Source organism: Rissa tridactyla, chromosome 3 (genome assembly GCF_028500815.1).
Source record: "Rissa tridactyla isolate bRisTri1 chromosome 3, bRisTri1.patW.cur.20221130, whole genome shotgun sequence".
Taxonomy (NCBI): domain Eukaryota; kingdom Metazoa; phylum Chordata; class Aves; order Charadriiformes; family Laridae; genus Rissa; species Rissa tridactyla.
The window spans coordinates 52,481,854-52,505,030 of NC_071468.1; the positions used below are offsets into that span (position 1 = coordinate 52,481,854).

The 23,177-nt window shown below is 39.3% G+C and overlaps 1 protein-coding gene across 2 annotated transcripts in view; it reads left to right on the forward strand.

The window, feature by feature from the left end:
* Positions 1-23,177, forward strand: part of PRKN (parkin RBR E3 ubiquitin protein ligase) — a 781,894-nt gene that overhangs the window by 627,800 nt on the left and 130,917 nt on the right. For both annotated transcript variants that reach the window (XR_008465680.1, XM_054196729.1), the window contains exon 8: positions 16,021-16,082. Coding sequence is in view for 1 of the 2 variants with exons in the window: in XM_054196729.1 (XP_054052704.1) it covers positions 16,021-16,082 (62 nt within the window). In the remaining variant the exon portion in view is untranslated. The remainder of the gene's footprint in view (positions 1-16,020; positions 16,083-23,177) is intronic.

The following is a 23,177-nucleotide window of genomic DNA, read 5'->3' on the forward strand; positions in this document are numbered from 1 at the left end:
CTAACACTGGGTTTCTTCTTTATCTAATGTGCAATTTTCTGAAATACTGCTGTGTCCTTTATCAAGAAATAGAGGCTACCTGGCTTGGAAAATCTAAGATAAGGAGTCTCTGAGGCAGGAGTAATTGGTTGTGGTAGATTGGGACAAATTAGAACTGTGTTCAGCAGAATTGTTTACTGTATTGTGTACATGCCACTTATTTCAGCCACTTCTGTCATATTTTCCTTTGTCTCTATTTATTTATTTATCTAATTAATATTGAGATAGTCATTGACATTAGCTTACTTTCCTGCATGAAACTCTCCTGAACAACACAGACATAAAGCATTAGCCTGAAACATAAAAATGTCACATGTCCTCTTAGATTATGCACAGTCTGTCTTTAAATATTAGTGTTAACCTTCAGTTCAGTTGGATCTGTAGATACAAGGCTGAAAAAATGCAAACTGATGCTGTGGTGTATTTTTTTTTTTTTATTGCAAATATTTATGTTTGTCTTCAGATCATATTTTCCAGGTACAGAAAGAAGTTAGGAAACTATTATTAGAGTTGTTGGAGATTCAGTTGATTAAGCACCTGTCACCTGAATCAGTTTTATATCACAGCTCTTCTAATTCAGTGGCCATTGCACACAAAAAAATATCATTTTACCTTTCAGATGTTTGCTACCTTGATTTGTTTTTGTCCCAGCGAAGGAGGCCATAGTCCTAATGATCTCAAGTGTGCTGTGTTCCTGCAACCCACTGTCCATCAAATTCCAAGAGTAACAAGAAATAAAAATAAAACTAGATAATGCGCCACAGCCTTCAAAGGGGAACAATAAATATATAGAGAGAAAGGGGAAAAGAGAGAGAGAGGAAGGAGATGTGCATACACCTATCAAAGAATTTGTTCCAGCAAAGTTAACTTTTGCATCCAATGCCATGGACTGCTTGACAGCAGCCACACTGTTGACTCTTTTATAATGACTGCAACAGGTGGGAGCAGTATTAAAATGGGGAAATGGGTGAAACCCCCATGAATGTAGCACCTATTGATGCTGCATTCATGCAGCCCCCGTAATGGTTGCATGAAGGTAGCCTCAACGTGTCACAAATTAGGCAAGGCATGCTTCTTGGTGTAACCAGTAAAGCAGGGAAAAGCTCTCTAAATGGAAAGTCACAGTTAGCTGTGAAAGCAGAGATAAGAAAATGATCAGTGACAGCAATCTGTAGCCAACCATCAAAAATCCTGCTTTGCTCTTTTTTTCCCTCCTCCTGTTTCCCTCAATAGACATCCATCAACCTGCAATAGGATTTCTGCTGCCCAGTTTGTGTCTTGTAAATTGACAAGAGAGGAGAGAATCACTTTGCCCGGAATCCCTGCTAAATTACATGAAAACAGGATTTATGCTGCATGTAAACTGTGTAAATCCAGTCAGCTTTTAAGTGGAAACCAATTTTGTAGTGTGTAAGTATCATTGATTTGTTAATCTGACAATTTTTTTAAACAAGCTGACATGGATTAGCCAGTTCTGATTGTATGTCTCCTACAAGTCATTTGAGCGCTGGATAGCTTGGTGAGTAAAGCACTAGAAATTAACCTTCGAGGCCCCTGCCTATAAATAAATTATTGATCCTTAAAAAAGAATCAGATAATCTCATTAGATACAGTTTTCTGTAGCCTGAGTCTAAATCATGCCATACAGAATCATTTATCACAATTCATGATCTTTTTCCTGAAGCAGACAGGAGCTAAGCTACAATAGACAGCAAATCCTGCAGGAATTGGTACAGAAAAGCAGTATGAAGAATTTCCAACCAATTTGATGCTTAGGGGATGTTTTGTTTCCCCTCCAAATAATTCTAAGGGCTTTTAGCTTTTATGTATGCTTTTATAGCTGTATATCCAATAATTCTCAGTCAGGAAAAAAAGCATCTCTGAAATTTCATGCATGATGGTATTCTGGAGCCAGACAGAAGTAGAAGGAATGAATTTCTGATCCATGACATAACAGACACAAGTGGAAAATACACAGCAAGCAATGTAATATTGAAAGGCAGAAGTGATACAGAGTTCAGTACTTAACATATAAATGACTGCCTAGAAGTACTCTACAGAAAAAATAGTTAACACGGTCTCAAAAGGTAAGTGTACACGCGGTGAGACCTAGTGTTGTTATTTTTTACAACTGCAACTCAGTGATCTACTGAAATGAAGCGAAGTCAAGTGAGCATTTTAACGACATGAGGAAAAAAAAAAGCTGAACCTTATGGTTAGTTTCAATAACTTGACTTTCCATTTTGCAAAAGGAAAGAAAAAACAGAGGAGACTTGTGCCTGAGCTCTGTCTCTCTGTTGCTGGGCAAGGGCGAGACTGTGTGTGTGGGTGGGAGCGGGGATTCCTGGAGGGCACCAGTTCTGGCTTGTCTTTTCAGCCTACTTAAGTGTTAGCGTCAAGGTCAGAGATGTTCCAGTCCTGATTTCTAGTGTCTGCATCAGCATTCATAGTGCCAAGCTATGTGACTCTATGATCCCACTAGCTATAAATTTTCAAAAAGACTTTTTTTTTTTCCTGATTAGAAATGATTGATACAGCAATACATGTACACCCCCTCAGCCCTCTGCTGTTGGACTCTACACCCCGTGGGCTTTTCTGTATGCAGTTAGTAAGGTTGGAGATTTTCTCCTATACCTGTCTATTCTGGCTTCAGGTTCACAGTTTAGAAACGCTGCACTGTTCAAAGAATACAAAAAAAAAGTGTAGCTGAGGGAAAAAATGTGCATGCTCTAGATATGGGAAGTAATTCAAGTATTAGAAGAAATAGTGTCATAGAGAGTGTCTAATTTAATGAAGATATATTGGACTTTTGATAATGGAATTATTGTGAGTTTAAAAAAAAGTTAGACAAGACCAACTAATTACAAGGCATAGCATATCTCTGTGTAAGGTAGTAAACATAAAAGATGTATGCTGTTGCTCTGGATTAACTCAGAAGTTATTTGTGGCTGTGTAAGTAAAGACTAGAAGGAGTATCCTCTAGTGTGGCATGGCAGCTGTTCTGTACTAAATTGATAGCGTAATCTCATGAAATTGCTTGCACTAATTCACTTCAGCGTCCCGATGAGTCTGATGGCATAATGCTGAGCTGTGGGGGTTCTCTCCTGCCCTGTACGTAGTAAAGCATATCCATTTTCCCCTGCGTTCTTAGTCCAGTGCAGACACTGAGCTTGGGGTAAATTGTAACAGCCTTGGAAATTTATGACCACAGTGCAAGCGCAGCATCCTTCTCTGACCCATCGAAAGGGCCTATCCACCTAGCAAGGGCTGTGTTTTCTCTTTTATGCACAAGGGACAAAATTAAGTCAATCTGTGTATCAGCATGATGACTAACCAGAGCAGAATATTTTTCAGTATTTTGCAGAAATCTGTGGGTATTTACAAATAGAAATTCCTCCACCAGGTAGAAATTGTTCAGTATTACTTAGCTGCTACTAGTGTACCAGTTTTATCCCTCCTGATTAATGTCTTTATCCCTGTTGATTAAAAAAAAAATCACACTGGACTGGACTTCAGCTCTACAGTAAAAATGATCAGGATTTTTTTTGTTATTCTCAATATATTTTTTTTGAAGTGTTGCAGAAAAAGAGCCGGATGTTAAAGTGTTTTGTTTATTTCACAGGCAAATAATAAGTCGTGCACCATAAAAACAGATAGACCATCTTTGATGTTCATTGACAGATCCAAAGCAAAGCATTCTTTATGAGAAAACACTGCATTGCTAATAAAGTGATCCCAACAGCCGAGCTTGCGCTGCTTAATTTGTTTCCATGGAGTGATATTATAATTCTGACATACTGAAAAATCGCCTCACAGAGACTCATATTGCATTTGTTGCTGAGTGCATCTTTGATATAACATTTGTTATTGTAGTGCTTGGGGTGTCTTCAGAGGAGTAATATTCTAAATGAACCTGGCTGAATTATCCCTTTAATGTAGAGTAGAATTTTGCATTAAATTTTCAGCTTATTTCAAATGTATTTTGCCAGCTATTCATCACGAGTGGTCTGTTCAAGAATAGGGCCAGTATATCAATATAAAATCAGAAAAATCCTTAACTCTCTATCTTTGGGGAACCTCTTAGGTCGTTCCAATTCTTTTCTGTTAGATGAACAGACAGCATGATCTCTTGTATTTATGCCTGCCTGTCAGGTTTTTTTTATAGTAGAAACACGAATCGCTGTTTGTAATGCAGGATTAGCCTGTCTCACACGATGTTATTAGAATTAGACCCGACTAGAGAGTGACTTAATTTCTTGTTCTTCTGTATTTAACTTTAGTTTTCATCCCACACCAGCTTTTGCACTCCCAGGAACACTCTGCCTTTTATGTTAGAGTAAATATTGAAGAACATATGTATTATTTGTCTGGATTTGCACAGACAAAAAATGAGAGCAGTATGTGGTTCCCCCCTCTGTGGGCTTCTGTGCTCTGAGCTGCCAGTAAAATGTAAAAAGATTGTACTATGATGTCCTATTAGACCTCAAGACTGGAAGGACAGTTTGTATTGAACACAGGCATTTTTCATAATTATGTTGCCTGCAGGGTTACCACCTGCCCTAATTTGATCTGATTAAGGTGAAATGCAAAACCGTCCTCATTTCACAAGTGGAACTTTGCCATGTTCTCTCACAGAGAGCAATAAGATATGCATACATGTATTGCTGCTGCGAAGGAGGAAGAAAAATATTAGAATTAGGTAACAATTAAGATTTCAACTCCATTACGAGAGTGCAGGTCACTTTTAGACAATTGCTTCATTCTCTAGTGTTCTGGAAATGGTTTTCTGTCATAAAATCCCTAGAAAAAGAGAAAATCACAGCCATTCATCTAGATATGTCTGTACTATTCTCTGAGACATATTATATTCCATGGCTTTTTAAAATTCTCTTTTGGTTGGATGGGTTTATTGTCCATGAACATTTATTTTTAGAGTAGCCTGGGCTTGCCTTGTAGTCTGAGTCATTTATGTAGCAATTTAAATATTTGTCTAAGCTCTCAGTGAAAGGCACATGTTGAAGTCTTCTAAATGCTGCACAGATTAAAGGAATACCATTTTTATATACTGTTTATACAGAATGACGTCATATCCCAGGAAAAAAAGAAATGCAAAAGTAGAAAGGAAAGCATTGCTGTTTCTGGGTCACTGAATATTGTTTGCCATTCTCCTTTCTCCAATAGTAATTTTGTGCATGCTTAAGCATGTGTGAGTAAGCGAGCGAGACCTACATGTGTGCATCTTGGGGTTTCTGTCAGATTTTTTTTTTGAGCTTGGCATATTGATTTTCCTGTGCGGTGGACAGAAAATAACCTTTAAAAATTGTATTTTAATAACCTTAAACGCAAGTTTTGTAATTAAAGAGATGGAAAGCTGTGTTTGCTCTCTGGCACCTGTCCATATCTTTCTTGAGGGTACAATGACATATTCCATGTTACATAGTCTCTGTAATAACCTCATTTGATAAAATATGAGTGAGATGGAAATTTATGAATTACAAATTGCTGAAACTGTTCTTTCTATCTGTCGTTACCAAAATTATAGTAGGACAGTTTTCTTAATTCAACTTTTAAGGGGAAAAAGAAGAAATACTTACTCTCCTAAACTGATTCTCAACACTTGGGCTTTACAATATACTTCTGCTATCAAGGCACCATCTGGGAAATGGCTATGTGAACTTTGGTTTAATTTCAGCTTAGAAACATTTTAGCATTTTTTGTATTTCACCTGCATAATTCTGGTATTCAGAAGTGACAATCTTTTAAAGACTTGCCCTTCAGTAACTGGCAAATGAAATTCTTCTATAGTTATTTTTGCCTTGGGTTGACTTTTATTCAGGGATAGTTAGATTTTCCCTGAGAAGACAATCTCTTTTATAAGTCTCCACCACATGCTGAAAGCTCCTGACCTCTCACTTGCCTTCTCTAAGGTACTGATCATCATCAAAGGCCAGTGCCAGCATGAACGCGGGAATTTGAGAGAACAGAGTTTGCTTTAGCGATTTCAAGTACTTTTTGAATAAAAGATGAGAAAACCTTTCATGAATTGAGCTGATTGAGCTAAAATCCTAGTATACTGAGCGTGAAGATCTCCTTTCGGCCCACATCCCTGCAATGAGATTTTCACTACCAAGATTTATATGGCAGAAGGTGTTGAGTCTTCCAAAAGAAGTTTAAAGCAGCTCTGTTGTATCTCAACTAAAAAAAATAAAATCACCTGGTTATATTAGCTTAGACTTGCTGATTTTCTGTCTCTCATGTTATGAAGAAACTGTAGGAGTAACTTCTGTTAATTAAGAAGCATTAAAAAAAAGAAATTATGTTATTTCTGTAAAATTTATTTTCATTTCAGAGAAGTCAGTACTTACGTGGAACGAAGGGAATCTCCTTTTTATTTCTGTTTGTGGAGCTGCTGTATTTAAGCAGTAAAGGTCATAGTTCAATTTCTCATTATAGATAGAAAACACGGATTTTGTTTTGTTGCATGAGTTTAGTATTCACTGACTTTACTGAGAATTGCATGGTGAATTTATGCCTGTAATTTAAACTGGAATATTGAGCAACCAGATGGTACAGACAATCAGATATGTTTGCACTATTGCATGGTGACCCTGAAGTCTTAGTCTCTTGGGCGATACTGATTTTTTTTTAGAAAATTCTGCCCCTCTGACAGACTCTTTCAACAGTTCGTCACATAGCAGTGCAGCATATATGTAAAACTGCTAAAAATAACAAGCAGTGGCAAGCTGGCATTGTGCATCTCAATACAATTCAGGGTTTGAATGCTGATGTGAGTAAGCAGTACTTGTTCAAGTCTGTTTTAAATATTGGTTTAAATATGCAAAAAGCAAGCAAGGAAGCTAAACTGAAATGGCAGGTCAGTATTCCTGGTGATATTTTCTGTTGTAAAGATTAAAAGAAAGACCCTAGTAGAAAACGGCTAACGTGGTTCATTACTTCTAGTCATTTGGCTTTAAAGCATCATTAAAATAAGCAGTGAGTAGCAGCACAGTGAAGGCCAGAGTTGTATGCAATGTGAGAAAGCCAGGCCAGCAGAATTTTCTCTAATCTGAGATGCTCTAGCTGCTGCCAGTAGTCGTTTATGTGATCCTTTCCCAACTTTACTGCAGTCCCTTTGCAGAATTTTTGCACAAGTACTTCACGAGAGTAAAAATACTTTTTGTGTCTTTGGATGATTTTGAAATTAAGTGCATACAAAAAGTTGGGCAACTAACATCTCTGGTAACTGGTCAGAATAGGGTAAGTATTGTGTCCTGACAATCAAGCTTTCATGAAACTTTCTTGAATGTTAGATTCAGCATCCATTTTGATAGCAAAAAAATGTGTAGGTCTTTTTACTGCCTTCAGCTGTCAGAAGCCAATCAAGAAAAAAGAAAATGAACATAATACTGTTTGGCAGGGGTATTAATCATGAGAAAAAGGTATTTAAATTCTGAATAATTTTTTTAAAAAGCAAATAGATTTCTTATTGCAGATTAAGCTTTACAAAAAGGGGCACTTGATATATCTTTTATTGGCACACAGTCTTTTTAACAAAGTATTACATTTTGTGTACATAGCCAATTTTTTTGTTAGTATGAACATGCGTAAACACCAGTGACTTAATTGCAACTATGCTAGTTTGCTTGAGCTGAAGCATTTGTAGTTTTGGAGAGGCTTCTAAAGACTTACAGGAAAGACCTTCACCATGTTGACCTCTGGGTACATAAACCACATGCAAGCATCGCTTGTCGTGCTCTCTGGTTTAGCATTGTCCAACTGCAGAGCTGAGCTTTGCAATCTAATTACATGCCTGCTGCCTTTGAAAGGGCAGAATTCAATAATTCTTGCTTTTAAAAATATCTCCTTTTATATTGTTTTCCCAAAGGAATCTATATTATTTAAACACTCTCATATATCTGTTTTCAGGCATATATTTTTTTTACCTTGCTTTCTACTTATCTAAATTACTATACAGAAAAATATCATCTGGAAGCTGATGTCATCAAAATGGCATGAGTACAAGAACCCCATGTAATTTTTTACTTGACTTTTTTTTTCTTTTTTTTTTTTTTTACTGGATATGTTATTTTTTACATCAATTGTAAGGGGGACAGTACAAGATATTTGGTTACTAAAGGGTTGTCTCCCAATCTGTAAATATACTGCTGACTGCAGCCAGCGGTATATTTACAAAAAATAAATCATCAGATGTTTTAGTTTGTCCAACAGGGTGAATGCTGCTTGTAGCATTTTGAAATGGATCTATAGCTAAGACACTAGACTTGCTGAGAAAAGTTCTGATACCTATAGGTAAGGAAAGGGAATAACCACTGTGCATCTGTTGAACAAAACACCATTTGGTTTTCTTTCTTGGGGAAAAATGTTCCATGGATGAACCTACTCCAATCACAGCAGATCATCAAAATAGGTGTTGGAAGCAAAAGTATGAGTTCATGGGTCAGAAAATTTCAGTTTGCAAATGTGGCTCAAATGCATGAGTAGCACTGAGAATTCAGAAGGCAGATAAATAAGGCCTTTTGTTAATACTAAATCAGAAGGTAAACTTAGTGATTACAAGCTGGTTTCATGAGAAGGTTTTGGGTCTGATGTGTGATTTTATGATTAATGGTAGTTAGCAATAATTGGTCTTCCAGATAAAGTTGTGTGCCCATGTGAATCCCCTGCAGATGTAAGGCTTGGGACTTGAGATGACAAATTATTCACATAACAGTTTATCACCTTTCTTTCTTTAAAAATTAAATCTTTCTTATACAAAGGACGACATCTGTAAGCACAGTGCAGGTCTACAATTTGATGAAGCTTTAAGTTTGGTTACATTAGAAAATTATCTAGGTAGCAACGAAGAAAAAACCCCTCAATAATTTACTATTTATGAAAGTATTGCTCATGAAGATTGTAAAATAAATTGTGAAAATGGTTATAATGATGCCCTTCTGTGGGATCTGTGAGAAAACATTTCTACATCTTTGACAATACACAAGCACAAACAGTATTCCAATGATAGGCTTCTGTGCTTATATTCTGTAAATTACATACTTGATCTTCTTCATAATATCTTTTTCTCTTTTAAATAAAATATTTAAGCATTCCAGACACTCTCCTTGGTTTTGTCTTTGTTCATGCTCACATAACATCAAAAATGAGAAAAGGTCACCCAAAACATCAAAACATTTAATTAACACAAGCAGAGCGAAGTCACTTCATACTTTGAAATCATTGTCAGTTCCCATAAGAGTGACCGCACTGTCACCAGCACAGGATTGCTTTTCACTGGAAGAGACACAGGCAGCAGCAAAGTCTATTTTTTACACCAATATTCCAATTAGTTGAACAGGTTGGAAGAGACTGGGAAAATGACATAACAAACAAATGCACGCTGATTACAGGATTTCAAACCTGTTAAGTTTTGTGTGAAAGTCTAACCTGACTCCCTTTTCTTGACACCAAGTTACCATCCCTGTTATTACCAGGCACGGTGCAGGGCCATGCTCTTCCCATCCGTCCTGCTCACTCAACGGAGCTGTCGGGGCTGTGTTGTGCCTCGCTGAGTACTTGTACCTTGCGTACGGAGTCACAGCTGCTGTGTCCCGGCTGTAGCTAGCCAGGGCTAGCCTGGCTGTGCTCTGGATGGACACCCGCTGGAACAAGCACCTCTGAGCTTTCCTTGCCACCTTCCCTTGCTGTGCATGTGTGGCAGGCTAGCATACACTAGCATAGATAGATAGATAGATATGTAGTGTTCAATGCCAGGCTGGATGGGGCTTTGAGCAGCCTGGTCTAGTGGGAGGTGTCCCTGCCCACGGCAGGGGGTTGGAACTAGATGATCTTTAAGGTCCCTTCCAACCCAAACCATTCTGTGATTCTGTGATTCTATGAGAGATATATATATATAAATATAGATAAAATCATTGCTATATTGCAAATACTGCCATTAGAGTGCTGCATTTCCAAGCTTTTAGAATTTTATTTTTTTTAATATGGAACATTTTTCCTATCTGTACTCCAGTCAAATAAAACTCTATGCAGTGCAGTCAGGAAAAAAAAGACAGACATCCATTAATTTTCCAGGCATGAAGTGGTTATTCTCATGTATTTGAAACATTTTTCAGTTGCAGGCTCGGTTTAGCAATTAGCACTGTGGAAAGATACCCTTTGAAGGACACTGATAGATATTCTTACATGGTTCTGTTCAGAGCTCACAAAAGGGTATGTACTTTTCAGAATTAACAAGTGTTGATGCAGACATAAATTTTAAGTGAGAGAGATGGAAATTACACTGTGTTCATAATGTAAATGCTCAGTTGGCACGGAACTAAGTATGATGGGAAAATTCACATGCTCAAAGTTAAGCATGTGCAGAAATGATTGGGATTGTAGCTGTTGGGTAAACTTAAGCTCCTCTAACCTTAAGAGTCTGAAAGTTACTTGTGTAAATCTTGCCTAGTCACCTTAGACTCCTCAGTTAACGGAGTTAAGTGGATACCTTCTGGGGGCTTGTCTCAAACAATGGGAATTACCCTGTGAAGGTATTTCCTCCTATTGACTAAGAAGAAATCATGCAATTAAATATATTAGACTCATATAGCCAATATTTAGATGCTTAAATTCGGGGAATTGAATCTCACCCACTGTACCATTTGGGGAAAGATGAAATTTAAAATGCAAAGCAGGAAATAATGCTACAAGCATATGGTAGAAGATAAGATGCAGCACACAATCCTGCAGTAGTGATACGTATGCTTGTAACTACAGTCAATGAAGAGGTTGTATGATTTTCTGTGATTTTCTGAGGCTAAAATTCAGCCAGAGCCTGTCCCACCCCAAACCAGGAGCAGGCAGCCTGGGCACCAGGACAGCCCCAGCTTCAGGCACCTCCTGGGGACGGGCACAGGCTGAGGCCAGGCCTGAACGTGGGCCTGCGGGCGGGCCTGGCTTGGTGGGGGCCAGTGGCCAGTCAGGGCTGTGGGGAGCTGGAGACCGGCCCTGCTGTGGTGTCGCTGGGGCAGGGGCTGATGGCCCCGGGGGCTGACGTGGGGTCCTGGGCTGGGGGGAGCCCCAAGGGGCCGGGCAGGGACAGTCGGGGCTGGTGGTGCCATCAGGGCCCTGGCACTTGCGCTGGTTCTCAGTCGGTTGTATTTGTAACAGTAGCCATTTTTTGCTTTCATTTTGCCAGTTTATGCAATATTAAAGGGTTGATTTAATTTTTCCTTCATCTCCTCACTGGAGAACATGTCATACAAAGTGATAATTTAAAGCAAAAACAAAACCAGAAGCTAATTCTGTCTGAGAAAAATATGTGAAGACCTGGGTAATTAAATTGGTAGTAGTTAGAATCATAGTTTAATTACAAGTATAGCTGAAAGCGTGTGTTTAGACCAGTTGAAATCAGGGGATTTATGATATTAGGAGGCATTAATCTGTCCTTCCTAAATTTTCCATCTTTATTTTTCCCTTGGAGATACGTATACTTATATGAACAGATTAAAAATGCCTTTATATCTTTATAAAGAGAATATCACAATGTAAATTGTAAATTTACAGTTGCAAATTTCTGTAACTTTGAATGTACCTTTCATTCACAAGTGCCATATTTGGAGTTAAGTAATAAAGCGATATGAGAATCAACCAACAACAAAATTATTCAAACAAATAGTCGTGGGTATGGTGGAGTATTTAGAAGGAAATAATATGCTTAAATTCAATTTAAGTAATAAATGCTTAAATAGAGCAAAGAAATTACTTGTGATGAGTTTATAAAGCTGCTGGTGCTGTGAATTGGGTATCATCCCTTCATAACTTAGTTTTCTGCTTAGGCTCAGGCTCATGCCTAAGATATCACATTACTTTTATGGGTCTTATTACTTCGAGGTCAATGGAGTTATGTCAGATGAAAAAGTGGTATAAAAATACTAACGATTTGCACCAATTTTACATTTGTTACATCTTGCTCTGCCTTTACAGTTAGCAAAAACCTGTAACAGTCATTGTAGCTGAGAACATATGAAACACATAGGTTTGAATCTGAGTTGAAAGAGGGAACTAATAAACAATTTAGCTGCCATTTTATCAGTCTGCAGATGTCCTCAATCCTGAGTTTTGGCTTCTGATTAAAGGCAATTGTCCATGCTTTTGCATCATTTCCTTTTAACAGTCTTATGTGTAATTGTTATTGATTGATTTATTTAATATTCCTGTGGTTATGTTTATGTCTGTGGAAATTTCATGGATGCGTGTACTTTTTCAAGTAATAATTGGGAAGAGGGAAACAGAAAGTTTCAGTAATTGTTGAGACCACTGATTATAAGGGTTTCTGTACTACAGAGGGCATAAAAACTAATCCTCAAAGCATTCTACACAAAATAGCAGAAACCTAAATTTCATGTGGCACGCGCTAATTGCACATCAGAGACTTAGAAAATACATTTTTCTTTTAACCTTTGGTGTGCACAGTTTGCCAGTGAACCCACTGGGTGCTGTGCTTAACTTGTAATAATTTTCAAGTCACCATGTGTGTTTGCATATACATGAATATGCTGATGGATATATGAGTGGTTTTATGGAACACATAGTTCTCAATGCTTTTCAGCAGAGTAGGTATTTTTTAATCGCTTTTCTTTTATTTATGGAATGGTTATTTGTCTATAGCCTTTGCCTCTAGTCACAGTGCAGGAATTTAACATCATCCAACACTTTTGCAAAACTCCCAGACATTTGGTAAAAATGGGTCACAGCATTGGAGCATGTTTTACAAAGGTTCATTTACAGAACAGAAGAAATTAAAGTAGAAATAGGAAATACCAGAAATACATCCAGAAATATCCAAAAAAAGAAAGAATGATGTTTTGGTCTTACTTCTTTTTTTTTTTTCTATGTTTCTTCTTTATTTCCATGTTTCCCTCAAGTTATTGTTTGATAACAATAATTTCCATTGTTCCCTCAAGTTATTGCTTCTGCAGTGTTAAAATCTAAAGGACCTTCTTACAGACAGTAGACTGCTAATGTGTTAATATTGCATGTATTTGACATTTCTGAAGTCATTGCTGGAAAGCATCATGCCAGCAGTGACATGGTTTTTAAGCGCTCTCTCCTTCTTTGCTACGAACTTCAGGATCTCTTGCATAATCAACTTGCAAGTGAAAGTGTGGACTATGAAAATATTGAAAACTAGATTGGGCAAGTCTCTGAAAAATAGACTATACAAAATAGTGCATTGGGAATAGAATGCAGCAGTGGACAACTAGTAACAATTAAACATAAAAGTGTTTATATTGTAATTATATATTATATCATCATCATAATAATGTCTATATATATCTTCATACTTCTGTACATCTTTTTACAAACAAAGATCCTTCGTTCCAAGGTGTTTATAGTGTCTAACATGGAAGAAAGAGAGGATGCATGTAAGCAGTTTACATAAGGGAAATTATATAAACTATGCATGAGGGCAGAATGGGATGGATTTCTGGGAGAAATAGACATTCAGGAAATACGATTTTAAGGAGAATGGAAAAAGTTCTTGCTAGGCAAGAAAAAGGAAACTTCTCCATCTTAAGGGATTTAGTGAATAATAACTTGTAAAGGATAAGAGGGAAGAAAGAAATGATTGGTTAAAGAAGAAGCTGTAAAGACTGCAAAAAGCAGAGACAAGCAGAAAGCAGTTTAGTTGGCGTTACAAAGCTAACATCTGCCAAAGATTAACATACAGTATTACATGAAATCATAATTATCCTCTACAGTTAGAAATTCCTAGAGCAGTGTACAATTAATGCAGAGATTTTTTACAGTGAACGTGGTGAAACACTGGAACATGTTGCCCAGAGAGGTGGTAGATGAGCCAACCCTGGAGACATTCAAGGTCAGGCTGGATGAGGCTCTGAGCAACCTGATCTGGTTGACGATGTCCTTGGTCATTGCAGGGAGGTTGGACTAGATCACCTTTAAAGGGCCCTTCCAACCCAAATTATTCTATGCTTCCATGGTTCTATATTTTCAAGGAAAATTACATGCGGAAAAAAAATAATAATTATATAAGGGCTTGCGATAAGAAAGAGGAACCGTGTTTTACAGAGTGAGTTCTGATCTGAAACACAGAGAAGTCAACAGGTCTGGAACACAAGTCAGGTCTCAGGTCAAGAAGTTAGTGAGACAGAGTTGATACATTTAGGGTTTGGATGAGCTAGAAGGTAAGAGATGTAAATCCCAGTGAAAATGGACAATGGAAATTGGAAAAAATGGAAAATGGACAGAAAAATGCTGCATAGCAGTGATTCTGTGGTGGAAGTAGTAAGGACAACTTTAAGTGCATTGAGAACAAGATACAGAATAATTAACAGTGAGAGCCTAAGCATGGTGGAAATGAGGAGAGAAAACTAAAGGTGGTACAGGGGTTATGCTCTTAGAAGTTGAGGAGAGTAAAAACCCATTAAGAAAAAATAGCTCAGAGCTAAAACCCCGCATTCAGATACATGAATATCCTTGGGTGCAAGAGGAGGGAAGAGGTGGGTGTACAGAAGCCTATAAGAAAATCATGAGTTTTATTAAATGAGAGGAAACACTAATATTTAATAAGAGACAAGCCATTAATAGGTATTTCTTACCATATTATTAAACCTAGGCCTTCTTAAACCTTGGCTACCTTTAAAAGGGTTTGCTGATGAAGTTGTTTTGGTAGCGCATTCTCCACCTGTACCTCCTCTGAATGGAGATAAAGCATTTACCAGCAAGAAGATGATTTGAATATCATTTAAATCAGTTCCCTAAATAGAAAAAGTTATACCAGTAGAAGACTTGTACTAGCATAATTGTGTGTATAGTAGGGTTTTTGCCTTTTTTAGTTGCGTTGCTTGCAAGTATGCAAGCTTTTACCTTTGTATCCCTAAGACAGCTATACCAAGAGAAGTCGTGAGTGTAGGCCATGTCTCATTGGCTTTGATTGAAGCTGCAGCGCTGACGAAGATTTCCTGACAACTGTCTCTAAATTCATTTGCATCCTTTTAATAGCAGTCATTAAGAGTGAGAGGTAACTATTTGTAGTTGCATCAGCGGAAAAGCAGCTTGATAAAAATCGTAGTTCCTCCTATGTTCTGGGGAGAAGTATGTTCTGGGGAGAAGTATGCTCTTAATTCCTTTTAAGGAATTTTCTCTGTTCACAAGCAGATGCTTCAATTTATGGTAGAGAAGAATAAAGCCAGATTGCTTTCACAGTCTGCACTTGCCAGAAATAAGTCTAGTAGTGTACAAAAGTCAGTAGCAGCCTTGGATTTCATCACCAGGAAGGTAATCGCAGGTCAGTAAAGTGCACGGCATCTACCAAGACATATTCTTTCTTACTGGCTGGTACCGATGTGAAAGTCTGTAGCAACTGAACGTTAATCTGATTGCAGAGTTCTGGCAAATCGCTCCCCTGCCTGCATAGTTGGTTAGTGTATTACACCTGTGGTTGACAACTACGTATTTGCGAAATGGGTTATATTTGTAACAAACAAAACTGAAGTGATCTTTGGGGCCTATGAAATCCTTCAGGGAATTAGGGAAAACCTGTATTGTGCTTAGAAATGTGTCCAAACCTGGTGTGTGAATCAGAATTCAGCGTTGGGCAGCTCCAAGGTTTTGATGTGAGGTCCTCTTTTAACAGGCTTCTTGGTTTACACTAAGGGGCTGGTGGTATCTGGCAGACAGTGCTGCCCTTTTCATCTTGCCTTTGTAGTCCTTTGGGGAAAGGGCTAAAATATTCGGAAAATAACCTTTCTAAGCATTCCAGGTAGCATGCTCAGAAATGTGGAAGGATTATTTGATAGATGGTTTTCAGCATTCTGGTGCCTGCAGAACCATGGCTAATCTTTCTAATCTTTATCTAAGGTAATCTGTATATTCCATCCTCTCTGCATCTATGTATCTTGTGCTGAAACTACACTGACAGGAAGTTCTAAAATACCTATTTTTGTTTCTTTCCAACAGCTGGCTGTCCAGACTCCTTGATTAAAGAGCTTCATCACTTCAGGATTCTGGGAGAAGAACAGGTGAGTTAGCATCTCAAAGGCAGCCTCTTAATGTCATGAAAGATAGACGCTAATGAGACAGTTTCATCTCTCTCCAGGGAGGCAGAGTGTATCTTATGACCCCAAATGACCTGAAATGTGGGGGAAAAAACACACAGGAGATATATGTGAGATTTTTTTTCATTCTATCCATCAGCCTTGACAGGTTATTAATTGCCACATCTGCTATCTGGCACAGCTTTTCGGCTTTCCACTACAGCAGTAAACAGGCTCTCTAAAGCAGCAGATAGACAAACAGTCTGACTAAGGGATTGATACTTACAGCTACACATGGTATTATCCATCTCTTTTTGTGGCCTTTTTTCTCTTTTAAAAGTGTGTTTCTTATTCATTATTATAGCAGTGCTTTGTACTCAGGAAATTATTTCTGTAGAGGGATCTTAGGATAGCATAAGTGAAGTATGCTTTACAGCACTCACAACATGGTCATAGTTATTATTTTGTCAATAATTAAATTAATGTACAGAGGTATTGAGAAAATGGCCTCAAATTTTGAGCGACAAGGTGAATTTTCAAATGCTTAGTGCTCCTGAAGTTCAAGTTGTCTTTGTCTCTGAAGTATCTCTCCTAATGAACTGGTTATAAAGCCTAACTGCCTGACATAGAGTTGAAGGTACTAGGGACAGAGGGCCTGAAAGCTCAGCATTAGTGTGTTGTACATGAGAATCTCTGCATCTTTTAATGAACCTGGCACCAAGGGACTTGCACAAGGTTATATGAGGGCTGTGACAGAGGCTGGAGTAGCTCCTGAAATGTTAATTCAAAGTCTGGCTTCTTAGTTTTTAGATCATATTGTCAAGAACACCCTTTTGCTTCTCCTTTCCCTGTCACTCTCCCTTTTTTTTTATTACAGTTAAGGCTGCTGATACATTTTCTAGACTTCCAGTTTTCCTCCACCAGCCCCCAACTTCAGTTGTTATAGAAAGTCAAAAGCTCAATTCCTCAGGGACTCAGCTTTTCCTCAGCAAGAAGTCAGCATGAAGGGGAGTGTGGGAGGGTTTGTCTGACAGAAACAGGAAAAAAAAAAAAAAGACAGAATGAGATACTGGAAGCAGGAATCTGGTAATATTGAGAATTTAGGAAGGGAAAATAAAAGAAATTATGCCCAGGACTGGTGGGCCCAAGAGACAGCTGACAAATGGAGGGCAGAGTGAGAATAAGCCTGGGGACACTGGAGAGATGGGGATGGCTGGTGAAAGAGGGTAGGAGTAGAAACTGGAATGGTAGGGATAAAGGTCTGACAAGGAACTGGGACCAAGGACAGGAAGGAAATGACCAAATATGGAAATTTGCTAAAGAAACTGGTAAATAAAGTAAGAGCTGTACTTAATGAGCTGCACGAAGAGGTGAAGCTAAGCAGAGTAGGAGGATTGGGAGAAAAGGAGAGATTTGAAGGAAAAGTAGGGAACAGCTAAACCAAGAGACTGCAAGTATGAGCGAGAGGGTTGAACTGGACAGACCTTGATAGTGCCACTGGCTCTGAGGATTGAGTTGTAGATCTCAGCCTTGCTAATGGCCACTGGCAGAGCAATAGAATTTAATTGATTTAATTGATTTAATTGATGGACTTTCTTTTTTTTTCCTGTTTGGTTTTTAGACAAGGATGTGGTACATATAAAAATGAAAGCTAGAAGAGTACAAATGAAGAATTCAGACATTAGGAAATGTCAGATTTAAGATTGTTTATGTAATCTTAATACTTTCTTTGTTCCACTCGGCTACCCTTACACCTTTGCACTGAGAGAGTATTAAATTATATGATCATATACAAACTCCAGAAGTGTAATGATGTAAACCACAAGGACCCATAAATGAAAAGATAATTAATTTCTGTCCACTAGTAAGAGAAGCCTTGAAAAGAGTAGAGGACTTTGATAAGGAAAGCCTCACTAATCAAATAAAACCAGTATTTTTGTCACTTGGAATATTTTTGGTATCCTTTCAGGCTTTCGTTATGAAATTACTCCTCTTTGTGTTGAATGCACTTAAACAGATGAGAAATTTTTGTTGTCATGCATTAGGAGCATAAAACTATGCAGATGGAAAGTTGTTTTGCAGAATGGGTCTGACCTATAAATATTCGCCTTTCTCTGATGCTGGCTATACTAACAGGTTATTTGAATAACAGGTTATCATTATGGTATTAACTAATGTCTTTCTTTGCAAGAAGTGAACATTGCCATGACGCTTGAATTATTCCATAAGCCCGTACAAGTATAACAAATATTGCAATTGTATTCTCTCCCTACAAAAGCAGTGTTATCAGGAGTCTGCTGGTGACCACAGTAACTCTTGAAGTTACCACCCACATTGACAGTTAGGGAGAAGTTAGTCGAAAACCAAGGTAAATGAAGACAGGCAGGAATTTCAGGCAAAGTCCTGAATCATAGAATTGTCAGGGTTGGAAGGGTCCTTAAAGATCATCCAGTTCCAACCCCCCTGCCATGGGCAGGGACATCTCCCACTAGATCAGGTTGCTCAAAGCCCCATCCAGCCTGGCCTTAAAAACTTCCAGGGATGGGGCTTCCACCACCTCTCTGGGCAACCTGTTCCAGTGTCTCACCACCCTTATGGTGAAGAACTTCTTCCTAACGTCCAATCTGAATCAACCCATCTCTAGTTTTAGTCCATTCCCTCTAGTCCTACCATTACCTAACACCCTAAAAAGTCCCTCACCAGCTTTCTTGTAGGCCCCCTTAAGATACTGGTAGGCCACAATAAGGTCTCCTCGGAGCCTTCTTTTCTCCAGACTGAACAACCCAAATTTCCTCAGTCTGTCCTCACAGGAGAGGTTCTTCAGCCCTCTGATCGTCCTCGTGGCCCTTCTCTGGACATGTTCCAGCATGTCCATATCTCTCTTGTAGTAGGGCCTCCAGAATCGGACGCAATACTCCAGGTGGGGTCTCGTGAGAGTGGAGTAGAGGAGGAGAATCACCTCCCTCAACCTGCTGGCCATGCTTCTCCTGATGCAGCCCAGGATACGATTGGCTTTCTGGGCTGCTAGTGCACACTGACGGCTCATGTTGAGCCTCTCGTCTACCAGCACCCCCAAGTCCTTTTCTTCAGGGCTGCTCTCAAGCCAGTCACTGCCCAGCCTATATCGGTGCTTGGGATTGCCCCGACCCAGATGTAGGACACTGCACTTGGTCTTGTTGAACTTCATGAGGTTGGCATGGGCCCACCTCTCCAGCCTGTCAAGGTCCCTCTGGATGGCATCCCTTCCCTCCAGCATGTCGGCTGCCCCACACAGCTTGGTGTCGTCGGCAAACTTGCTGAGGGTGCACTCAATGCCACTGTCCATGTCGCTGACAAAAATGTTAAACAAGACCAGTCCCAGTACAGATCCTTGAGGGACTCCACTTGTCATTGGCCTCCACTTGGACATGGACACATTGACAGCCACTCTTTGGGTGCGGCCGTCAAGCCAGTTCTTTATCCACTGAATTGTCCATCAAAGCCATATTTTATCAGCTTGGAGACCAGGATGTCATGCGGGACAGTGTCAAAGGTCCAGGTAAATGACGTCAGTTGCTCTCCCCTTGTCTATTGATGCCGTGACCTTCTCATAGAAGGCCACCAGGTTTGTCAGGCACAATTTGCCCTTGGTGAAGCCGTGTTGATTGTACCCAATCACCTCTTTGTTATTCTTCTGCCTCAGCAGTGCCTCCAGGAGGATCTGCTCCATAATCTTACCAGGCATGGAGGTGAGACTGACTGGCCTATAGTTCCCTGGTTCACCCTTCTTTCCCTTTTTGAAAATGGGGATTGTGTTTCCCCTTTTCCAGTCAGTGGGGACTTCACCAGACTGGCAATGACTTTTGGAATATAATAGAGAGTGGTTTAGCAACCTCATCCGCCAGTCCCCTCAGTACCTGTGGGTGTATCTCATCGGGTCCCATGGACTTGTACACTTTCAGGTTCATCAGATGGTCACGAACCTGATCTTCACTTACAATGGGCAGTTCTTTCCAACCCCTGCCATTGTCTTCTGTGACTCCGGGGGTGTGGCTGGAGCCCTTGCCAGTGAAGACTGAGGAAAAGAAGTCATTGAGAACCTCGGCCTTCTCCATACCACTTGTCACCTGCTCCCCCATTTCCTTTCTGAGGGGGCCCACACCTTCCCTAGTCTTCTTCTTACCATTTATATACCTATAGAAATTTTTGCTGTTTCCCTTGATCTCCCTGGCTAGATTTAATTCTAACTGAGCTTTAGCTTTTCTCACCAGGTCTCTTGCTGCTTGGACAGCTTCCTTTTATGCCCCCCATTCCAGCTGTCCTTTCTTCCACTGCTTGTAAAGATTCTTTTTGTGTGACAGTGTGTCCAGGAGCTCCTTGTTCATCCAGGCAGGTCTCCTAGCATTCTTTCCTGCCTTTGTCTTTGTTGGTATAATTTGCTCCTGGACACGGAGAAGGTGATCCTTGAATACTAACCAGCTGTCCTGGGCCCCCCTTCCCTCTAAGGCTTTGTCCCATGGCACTTTTGCCAGGAGATCCCTGAAGCGATCAAAGTCTGCATGCCTGAAGTCCAGGGTCGTAAGCTTGGAATACATCCTCCTCGTTGCCCTGAGGATCTTAAATTCTATCGCTTTGTGGTCGCTGCAGCCAAGGTTATCCCTGAGCCTCACGTTGGTCACCAGCCCTTCCCTGCTGGTGAGAACAAGGTCCAGCATAGCACTTTTTCTTATTGGTTCCTCTACCATTTGAAGGAGGAAATTGTCATCAATGCATTCCAGGAACATCCTGGATTGCTGGTGCCTTGCTGCTTTGTCCCTCCAGCAGATGTCAGGGTGGTTGAAATCCCCCACAAGGACCAGGACCTGTCAATGGGAAGTCACTTCTATCTGCCTATGGAGGGCCTCATCTGCTTGGCTCTGCTGGTCAGGTGGCCTGTAGCAGAACCCTACTGTAACATCGCCTTCCCCTGTCTTCCCTTTAATCTTAACCCATACACTCTCAACCAGCTCATCGTCCTTCCCCATATGGAGCTCCATCGATTCTAGCTGGTCACTGATGTAGAGGGCAACACGTCCTCCCCTCCTACCCTGCCTGTCCTTCCTAAAGAGCTTGTATCTACTTATTTCTTATATTTATTTAGTTATATATCCTTTCTAAAAGGATCTACAGTGTGTCTTTTTCTGTTATCATGCATACTTGATAAGAAAAATAATAATTAATTGTAACACTTTTATTCAGATTGTTTACAATATCAGCATTATCAACCAACATATATTTTCTTCCACTCCAAGCAACAGTCAAAGAATAATAGGGGCATGTTACTGCTTCATGTCCAATCTTGATTTATTTTTTAAATGCTTATGTATTTAAGGACAGATTATAAAAGCAGAATGGACTATTGTGATAATCTCTTCTGATCTCCTTTAGAATACACATTACATGACCTTCTTGGATTAATTCTTGTTTAAACTGGAGTATATTGCCTAGAAAAACATCCATTCTTTGTTTACAAATCACTTGCAGACATTCAATCCTATTATACCTTTCAGTAGTGAAAGACAAAAATTCCCAGCCTCTTTTCTTTCCACCACTCTACCAGCACCAGTATGCTCCCTACATTGCATATCTCCCATTCCTCAGTGTCCAGATCCTTTACATTTCCAATTCTCTTTGTCCTGTCACAAGGCAGTAGGTGATCATCATCATAAAAAATTACTTCAACCTATGAATGCATCTCAGAAAAAGCCACCACACCCCTGAAACAGGACTTAGGAAATGCATGTAGAGCAAAAGGGAGTCTGCTTGTCAGTCAGACTGTCAACTAGATATGTTTAAGACTGAATGAAGGAATCTTTCAGTTTGAAGTGGACATTCCCACTGGAATTTGTGCGTTCCAGCTAAATCAGTGGCTGTTCAATAAGGAATATATTTTCCCTTCTACAGATTTCTATTTTTTCATCTAAGAGGTGCCTTAGTGCTTTTGGATATGGATGGACACAGCTCAGATTCAGCTCACAATCCATCACACTTCTTCCCAGACAGAAATCCCATTCTGCAGTTGTGGGTGATAGTTTGTTTCTAGAAAAATAACTTTACATGTGACTGTGCTGAAAAGTTGTTTGCTCAATCCCAGTTTACCAACAGTTCAGATACCCCTGTAGCATAAATCATCCGTGTTACATGTTCATTACTTCCTCTTCTCAAACTGTTACGAGTTTTATCACTAATGTTCTATGTTCTTGGTTTTCTTCCAAGTTATTGATAAAAATTTTAGGTGGTGAAAGGTCAAGAATCAATACCTTTGGGACATTTTTGGAAACACACCTGGAAACACACAAATGATTGCCCATTTACAATTATATTTTAGACATGCCAGATAGCTAAGTTTTCGTCCTCTTAATATATGGCATGTTAATTTGGTATCACGCTAGATACTTAATCAAAACGCCACACGGCAGCAATACAGATGCCTTAGTGAAGTCTGCTTACTCTTTTAACTCTTTTACCATTATCAAACAAATTTCAGTCAAATAAAAATCAAGCAACTGTTCCTAATACAAAACCCTGGTCTCTACCTTTTGTTCATCGAGTATTTGTTTCCTGTAAATGCTGACCGTATATAATTTTTGTTGACGTCATTAAGAGGGAAAGATTTTGAGCAGCTTGCAGGATCACACCACTCGAAAACATGTGTTTGCCTGTCTATCTGTCTATCCATATGAAATATTTCTTTATCTAAATGTAAGCATTGAAGGAAAACTAATGCTGAGGAAAAAAGGCTTCGTGTTTAACTTGAAGCATGAAGAGCTGCTCATTAATATTTCCTAAAAGGAGTTCTATAAGAGTAAAACAGTTGTCCAAATAGTCAAACTTCTCGGTAGTCTCCTGGACATGTAAAAATCCCATGCCTTCTATTCCCTCAGGAATGTACATTATGGAAAATTCATCCTAGCTGAAAAGTCTGTCTTTTAAGGTTTAGTTAGTGGCAATAAGTTAGTTTTTAAAGAGGGATTTGTTTTTAGACTTTATGGAAAGAGGTTCTCATAGTCTGTGTAGTAAAACAGAAGAGTACAAGCTTCCCTAGTACATGATGGATTGTGG